At 43.7% G+C, this 8,545-nt stretch overlaps 2 protein-coding genes across 2 annotated transcripts; one reads left to right on the top strand and one right to left on the bottom strand.

Annotated features, from left to right (window-relative positions):
* Positions 1-616: 616 nt before the first annotated feature.
* LOC142964827 (general transcription factor II-I repeat domain-containing protein 2A-like) lies at positions 617-1,864 on the bottom strand. The gene has a single exon (XM_076105366.1). The coding sequence runs from the start codon at positions 1,862-1,864 to the stop codon at positions 617-619; it is 1,248 nt and encodes a 415-aa protein (XP_075961481.1).
* A 1,832-nt stretch (positions 1,865-3,696) lies between these two features.
* On the top strand, positions 3,697-4,639 carry LOC142964823 (uncharacterized). Its single transcript, XM_076105361.1, has 2 exons — positions 3,697-3,873; positions 3,958-4,639. Exon 2 carries the CDS (start codon positions 3,969-3,971, stop codon positions 4,509-4,511), a length of 543 nt encoding a protein of 180 aa, XP_075961476.1. The 5' UTR covers positions 3,697-3,873; positions 3,958-3,968; the 3' UTR covers positions 4,512-4,639.
* The last annotated feature ends 3,906 nt before the right edge of the window (positions 4,640-8,545 follow it).

Genomic DNA, 8,545 nt, shown 5'->3' with positions numbered 1-8,545 from the left:
ATGTTGCTCTTTGCCTGCTAGATGTGTGCATAGGCAACTGTGTGCTGTGTCCCCAGGTGACCAAACCATGTGCACACTGTTTTGGCAACCAGAAAAGCACATTTATACTGTAGCAGTGTATTGCAGTAAGTAGCCGCACTGTTATCGTGTGCCTAGGGACACGACTCCAAATCAATGCTCCATGTCTGCTGGATGTGGGAAGAGGTAACTGTTAACACGTTCATCACAACAAGTTTAAGAGTGAGCACATGTCAATCTTGTGTTTACATGTTGTTCTGCTGCTACAAGTGGCCAAAAATGGGGAAAAAAGGGTAAATGCTGGTTTTAGTATTTATTATTCTCACTTAATCTACTTTGATGTCCTAAAGCAGGGGTCTCAAACTCAACTTACCTGGGGGCCACTGGAGGTAGAGTCTGGGTGAGGCTGGGCCGCATTAAGTATTCCAAAAAAAAGTACAACTGATCCAATCTTCATTAATAACAGTTCAGAACATGAACGGTTCTTCAGAACATGAACGGGTTCTTCAGAGCATGAACGGTTCTTCAGAACATGAACGGTTTTTCAGAACATGAACGGGTTCTTCAGAACATGAACGGTTCTTCAGGCTTCTCTTGCCTACTCCTTGCTACCAGAGACCTGGCAGCGCTTCCTCTCACACAGCTCAGCCACATTTGGCTTGAAGGAGGAAGCAGTTGAGACCCTCAGTATAGCTTGAAGATGCTCATCAGTAAGTTTGGACCTGTACTTTGACTTATTAAAGTTCATGGTTGAGAAGAGCTTTTCACACAGATATGTGCTCCCAAAAAGGCACATGGTCCGCTTGAACATCCTGGAAAGCTCAGGGAAGGTGGGGGGCAATTCTCTCAAAAATTGTCCAAGCTTGTCTGCTATTCCACTCACCTCCCTGAACTTGGCTTTGAGTTCAGAATTGCACTGCAGGTCAATGAGCTCCATTTGAAGCACAGGAGGGGCATCTTGCACATCAAAGGAGAAGGGGTCAGCAAAAATTTGAAAAGTGTCTCTGTGTGTCTTGAAGTCTGCAAACCTGTGATCAAATTCCTCCTGTAGGTTTACAATGGCATCAGCATACTTCTCACCACTGAATGGTGTGCCCGCACCCATGAGTGCCTTGCATGTTGGGAAATGGCAGAAGTTTGTCTGAGAGAGCTGGGCTTTCCATAACACAAGTTTTGTGGAGAATGCTCTGACGTTGTCATAGGCAGCACTGACAAGCTGCCCTTGGCCTTGTAACTTCTTGTTCAGTACATTCAGCTCCTGTGTGATGTCAACAAGAAAAGCTAAGTCCATGAGCCATTTGGGATCACTTAGCACAGGAACAGCCATCCCATCCTTCTCCATGAAGGCTTTCACTTCTGCTCTCAACTCAAAGAACCTCTTCAAGGCGTTTCCCTTGCTGAGCCAACGTACCTCGGTGAAGTAGAGGACATCCTCATATGCTGACTCTATTTCCTCCAAAAAGGCGCGGAACTGCCGGTGCTTTAAGCCCCTGGATCTAATATGGTTGATGCATTTCACAACAACAGACATCACATTGTCAAACTTCAGGCATTTGCTGCAAAGGGCCTGCTGATGGATAATGCAGTGCAGAGCAATGGCCTCCTCCATACCCTCCTCTTCCAGTTTTCTTTGAACAAGTGCCACCAGTCCATTTTTCCTCCCTGTCATTGATGGTGCTCCGTCGGTTGTTATTCCAGCAAACCTCTTCCATGTTAAACTGGCATCCACAATGGCATCACACAGCTGGCGGAATATCTCCTGAGCGGTGGTCTGGCCATGCATTGGAATCACTGTGAGCAACTCCTCCATCACTTCAAAACTGTCATCAACTCCGCGGACATACATTGCGAGCTGCGCAGTGTCAGTGATGTCTGTGCTCTCATCAAGAACAACTGAGAATGCACAGAAATGTTTGGCTTTCTCACGCAGTTGATCATATATGTTACCTGACAGGTCAGAAATGCGCTCTGCCACTGTGTTGGCTGAAAGGCTGATGTTGCTAAACTGACTCTTTTTTTCCGGACAGACTATACTTGCAGCCTGTAACATGCAAATGTTTATGAACTCGCCTTCTTTGAATGGCTTTCCCGCCTTGGCGATCATCTCACTCACCACGTAGCTCGCTTCGACTGCCGCGTCACTCGCTTTGCTCGCTTTCTTAAAAAAATCTTGTCGCCTCAGTAAACATGTTTTAAGATCGCCGACCCGGGCCTCTCTCTCATCTCCCTGGTATTTTGTATACTCCTCGGCATGTCTCTTTGAGTAATGACGTTTGAGGTTGTACTCCTTATGTACCGCGACTTTCTCTGTGCATATAAGGCACGTCGGAGTGCCCCGGTGCTCAACAAAAAAATATTCCGTCTCCCACTTTTCCTGGAATTGTCTGTGCTCTTCGCCAACTTTTCTCTTCACGGCAGGTTTTGAGAAAGACATGACTGGGACTGGGTGAGATATATTTTCCTTCCACTTGGTGTCACTACTGAATCACGTTTCAACCAAGTGACGAGTTTCGCTAATTCACGTTGTAAATATAAAACGGCCACAACGACTCGCGCAACAACTCGGCAAAAAGGTGCACGTGAGAAAAAGGTGCGCGTGAGAAAAACGCGCGGGCCGCATTAACATTACACTTTTATGTTAGGTAGGGGGCCGCACAATATCGTCTCGCGGGCCGCAATTGGCCCGCGGGCCGCGAGTTTGAGACCCCTGTCCTAAAGTGATCACTACATGTGAGGTGGGGATCTTGTTGTTTTTGCATTCTGTGACCTCACCAACCCAAATTCCTGTCGACTATGTTGAAATGGTGATAAAGTATCTAGAATCTTGAAAATTGAATTATTGCTGCTTTATTTATATGTGTCTTGTTTCACACCCGCCCCACAACAGGAAATAAGATGCATTGTGGAGATTTGGAAGGTGTTCTTGTTGACTACTCTGTAAGAATTACAGTTACCTATTAGGCCGGTGATATACTTGCTTTTTAACCACACGTTGATGTCGGAGGTCGTACACAATCAAAGCTCCAAACGCACGCAGGATAAGCGATGGCCATGCAGGCGCGTAGTTAAAAGAAAGTACATCTCCGGCCTTTACACTCTGATCTGCCCAAGGTCTGCAGAGTTTTTTTACATGTATTTTTGTAAGTATAATTCCCGCATTGGCCTGATGAACTTCTAACCACACCCAACACAGCAGCTGACTCCACTTGATTTGACATCAAAGTATAGTGCACACATGCAGTCACAGCCAGTTGGTAGTGGAATGTACAGTTTCTCTAACTCTAATGCTGTTTTTTTGTTGTTTTTGCAGAGCCCTCGTGTTGCACATCATTTGACAGCAGATGTTGTTCACCATTGGGAGAGACAGCAGAAGTAAAAACTGTAACAACAGACCACAGAACACCACAAAGTCCTGTGAGCCTGAATCTTGATATGCACTTGCTCCTCCTTCACAACGCAAGCACATGCGCCACAGTTGAACATGTCCTACATATGACTCTGTAAACATGCTACTTACAGTTTGAAACCTTAACTCTGCAATCGTCAACATTATAAATGCTATTTCAAACTGAGGCTTAACTCTGATTAGAAACCAAACTCTGTGCAGACCCCAGCTGTGCAGCAAACACAGCACTTCCTCTTTCATGGCAAATAGAGAGCGAAAATAGCTCTACCTCTGGTCAAAATAACAAGTACGCTGCTTTCATCCTCCAAAGACAAGACAGAGAGGAGTCGACCACGGGGCCCAGCGGCTCTTCCATCTGCAGCAGAACGTACAGAGTTAGGCTGTGGTTGGAGGCACATTTTGAGACGGCTGTTACAGACAAACTTGCTCCTCGTATTACCAACTGAGAGGTGAGGATAAAACTGTTATGTGATGTAGTTACACCCGTGTACAGTGGAATGGTTTCATCAAGATGTTGTGATGTTTTTTTAAAGATAACCTCGACATGGCACAGGGCAAAGAAATCTTCTTTCAGTTAGCGCTGGTGCTGTCGGTCGCTCTGACCTCTCTGAAAACACTCGACTCAGACCAAGAGCTGCAGGACAGCGGGTTCGGTCAACCGCCGCCTCGCCACGGCCTCAAGCTTCTGGTGTGGTACGTTCAGGACTGCGTGGACAACAACATGGTGGCGCTGTGCGATCCCACGCTAGGAGAGTACGGATTCCATGAGTTTAAGAACCGAGGGCCCAGGTGTCTGCTTCCAGTAATAAAGGACAAAAGGCAATACAAGTACTACACCGTTGGAAACCTCCATGCTGCCCACGCCGACAAACTGCCTTATGAAGTCAGGAGGTACTACAACCGCAGCGACCCTGAAAGTAACAAGGACAGAGTTTTGGTGAGATACAACATGAACAACAAACACATTGAGCAGATCTACGCATCTGCACATTATCAGCCAAGGGAGACGTACATAATTGGCCCCAATCTTTTTGACTCTCTTCGACGGCCAGCAGCCAACATAGAAATGTGTGAAATATTTTGCTAGTGCTTTTTGTATTCAGAATGTGGAAGAAAAGTTCCAGATTACTTTGATTATTATGTCAAAGCTTCAAAGCCAGCCTGCTTGTAGAATGTAAAGTGTACAATGACAAATTAAATAAATGCTCAAATGTGCTGCTCAAGAATATTGTCTTTCTTCAATAACCGACACATTGGTGTTTTGTGTGTGAAATACCGACGCTTGGGCATTGTCGCTCAGCATCTGATGCCGACACACAGAGGCACCCTTTAACGTCTGCATGTGTTTCAACTAACTCCAATGTAAACCCATCCACGTCATTAGTAGACACTCAGAACAACTAACATCATTAGAGCGAGAAGTCACTTTACATGACATTACATCCACAGCTTACTTCAAGATGCTACACAAAAGGCTCTATATGACAACCTGGCCAATCAGAAGTGAGTATAGCTATAGCAACAATATCTTAAAATACAAGTAAAGGAAATGAAAGAGACAAATCACGTGGAGAGACCAGATGGTACATCCTCTGTACACAGAGCAAGAAGACAACATGCAACTTTATTAAAGTAAATGAGAAAAGCACAGGAAACAAACATAATGTGTAATCTGTTTGTCTGTACTTTTTTTCTAAGGCTCTCAGGTGTTATGACCTTACTGTCAAGGTAAAAAAAAAGTACCACTAAAAGTATAAAAACTCTCAATGTGAAAGTTGCACAGAGCTTTAGAAATTCCTATGAACTCCAATATCAGCTCGAATAGCCGGCAGTCAATCAAAATGTTGACTCTAATGAGTTGTGAAACAGGGCGGCGCACACCTTCATGGCCAAAAGGCACAGACTCTCGCAAAACTCACTTTCAATATTATGATGACAAAGCACCCTCGTGCCTGCAGTCGTCAAAACCCACAGAAAGGCCTCATTCATCTTCCGCTCTCCTCTGTTGCCAATGGGAGGACACCATTTAGAGCGCCACGCACTCACAGGTTGAATTCAGATTTGATTTGAAGCTCCCACTGAAAAATATAAGAAGGCTCGTGAAAGGGCCCGTGAACAAGCAGGACCAATCTTAGCAGATAACAGAGATTTATTGGGTCCTCGCTTTGTGCTGAAATATGTGGCACACTAAAGATACACTGCCTGTTTTTGTTATACTACCCACAGATGGCTCAAACCCCAACATGTCCTCTCAGTTTACTGCTCGTACGTTAAACTTGATTTCAGTCCCGGTTAATTTAAGTTATTGGTGGAGATGTGTTTAAATAATACAGGTTCATTTTTGAGTTTGCCAACCACTGCAGGCAGCACACGCTTCTTAATGAGCTAGTGTCAAAAATGCAGAGGAAGTCGAGCTAGCGTTAGCACTAGCATTAGCACTAGCATTAGTCAGCTAGTCTGCTACCACGTTTACTGCAGGGCTATTGACTATGGAAACTAATCATATAGGAAACTGTTATAGATCACCCTTGGCTCTTTATTCTATGGTGTTCCATTAGCTTTAAAGTCCAATCAAAGTTAAATTGCTTAAAAATGTTGTGTCTGCTATAGCACAGGCTACATATCTGTTCTGTTCTCCTTTAACAACAAATTATTATTCATATTCAACTATTCATAAATCATGTAATGTTGCTGAATATAAAAAGTTGTGAAAGTATGCTTTTCTCTTGGCTATAATTTTAAACTCTCAAGGACATTAATAGTAAGGGCGTATCTACGTATTACCTTGGTACAATACAAGGTTTATTGTACAAGCAGCCCCGCTACCGAAAAGTAGCCTCATGGGGACTTTGGCTGCCTTGGCCACATGACCAGTACATTGTACTGGTCCCTTAAGGGACCACACATGTATAAAACACATCCATACAAACTGTGGCTTCTGAGAATGTTTCATGCCACATTTTAATAAAGAACACGAAAGAAGACCAATAACAAAGAATTGAGGGAAAAGTGCTCATACACTTTCTTCTGTATATCACTGGCTGTGAATCCCTTGGGTACACAGTGAAACCATCACGCATGATTTCACTAGTGGCGATGGAAACGATATCACAGAGGGGTAATTACACAATGCAAATACACAAAAATAGTACACGAATGGCGTTGATATAATAACTCTAAATCAGAACATTCAAAACATTCACATTGAAAACACTATTCACTTACACTAAATGCACATATCAATAAGTTATCGGTTTGGATTAACACTGGCACAAATTGGAGTCCATATTTAATTTTCCTGCATTTATCCCTCTATAACGTTTTATTACCTTATAATCCTTGCACGGTTGAGGAGCATCATTTTCACATTACTCATTTCTGCGCCACATATACTGTGCAAACTTTTCAATTTGAGGCTTATTTCACAAAATGTTTTTTGCTCTAAGTCATATTTGAGGAAAGATTTCTAATCGCTCCCTATTTATTTTTGCCACAAATTCGTCAGAAGTTTAGCGGATTTGTAATTTCATTCATGTTAGCTTAAGGTTGCGGTTTGGGGTTGCATAAGTTTTTAGTAAAGCGTAAGAATGAATGTAAGTCAATGAAATGTCCCCTAAAATGACAGAAGAAATACCTTTGTGTGTGTGTCAGCGTCTAGAGGCTGTTTCCTCCATGACAGCAGCTGAATGCAGATAATAGCACTGATTTACACGCTGCACTCCCTTCCCCGTCCTCTTGTTTTGTTCATCTTAAATGGGCTTGAATGGAAATCAAACTGAAGGCGGCTCTTAGTGGATGCAGGCTCTGATGTTTCACTCTGCCTGTCCATGCTTAACGGAGAACAGGTTTTCTCTGAGTGGATGGTTGGGGGGGGGGGGGGTCCGAGCTCTTTGACAGAATTGTAAAGCGGCAGAATGAACAGATGTCTCCCAATGATTAATGTTCCTCCCTGCCTTGCCTCAGAGGAGCTGCGTGCCCATGCATCTCTAACCCTACACCTCCTCCCCCACCACTCCATAAAGCTACAAAGCTAATTTCTTCGACTCACAGCTTTCTCTGTCTCCTCTCTTAAGTTCATCTCCCCTCTTCATCTTTTAGATTTCTCCCTCTAGAAAACATTAGCTCCAATTTCTTGCATATTTTATTTCTTTTTTGGGGGGGACTAACAGTGCTACCTTCCCTGACTGTTGAATTTCATGGTGAAATGCTGGGTTTTAGTCGATATGTTGGACCTGAAGGACGTCATATACAGTCCAATTTGTACCTACCGTAGTGTAAGGAATTGAATGGAAATCCCCTTGTACTGTAGATGTCAACACTGTGTAGAAGCGATGAATCGGAGAGAGAAGCAAATAGAAACAGCCAGGCGATTTCCTCTCCTTGAATGTAATTTAAAGAGAAACCTTTGGTGAAGTAGTGTAAGCCTGGCCCCTACTGGCAAAGCAGGATTGTTATTCCTTTTTGCTTTAATGTGCATAAGACGAACGAACAGAAAAGTGTCTGATTTATGTTTTTAGTCACTTCTCTGTTCTCCTCTCCAGATTTTCCTTCAGTTTGTCGCAGCATGCGTTAAGCGGACAACACACTGGGCAGTTGCCCCTCACATCACACAGCTGATATACACCAATGAATGAAGAAGAGAATGTAACACTAACAGTAAAACTGCATCTTTCAGTTTCTCAAATTGTGTCCCTTAGTCCGTCTCCTCTTTCCTTTCTTAATGTATTTCTTTTTGGGCGGGCTCCCCAAGAGAGACGCAGTGCAACAGCGTCCCCTGCTGCAGCTCCGAGGACAGGAGGAAACCCACACACGGTCTCCGGGGAAATTGTCCATTAAAATCCAGCACTGCATGGTAATGAATACCGGGCCTATGGTAAAGGGCTCGCATTAAATATTTACAATGTCGGTTAATATTTAATATGGTAATTTTGTATTTAAATTGGATTTAATATTTAATATAAATACAGAGCTAAGTGGGGGTGTACTATTCTCAAACACCAATCCAGACACCATCCGTGTGACTGAGGGAGTGGATGACACGGACAGCATACATATGTAGATCCTCAGAGCTGGAACACACGCACGCTCAGACCGGGACACACAGACACAATATACACCCTG

This window comes from Anarhichas minor, unplaced genomic scaffold (genome assembly GCF_050575085.1).
Source record: "Anarhichas minor isolate MPS153535 unplaced genomic scaffold, ASM5057508v1 ptg000032l, whole genome shotgun sequence".
In the NCBI taxonomy this organism is placed as follows: domain Eukaryota; kingdom Metazoa; phylum Chordata; class Actinopteri; order Perciformes; family Anarhichadidae; genus Anarhichas; species Anarhichas minor.
The sequence above is the reverse complement of the archived record's forward strand: the minus strand, read 5'-3'. Positions and strand labels throughout refer to the sequence as shown.

Excerpts from the sequence above, each read along its gene's own strand:
- LOC142964827 (XM_076105366.1), bottom strand. The coding sequence starts at position 1,864 with ATGTATGTCCGCGGAGTTGATGACAGTTTTGAAGTGATGGAGGAGTTG.
- LOC142964823 (XM_076105361.1), top strand. The coding sequence starts at position 3,969 with ATGGCACAGGGCAAAGAAATCTTCTTTCAGTTAGCGCTGGTGCTGTCG.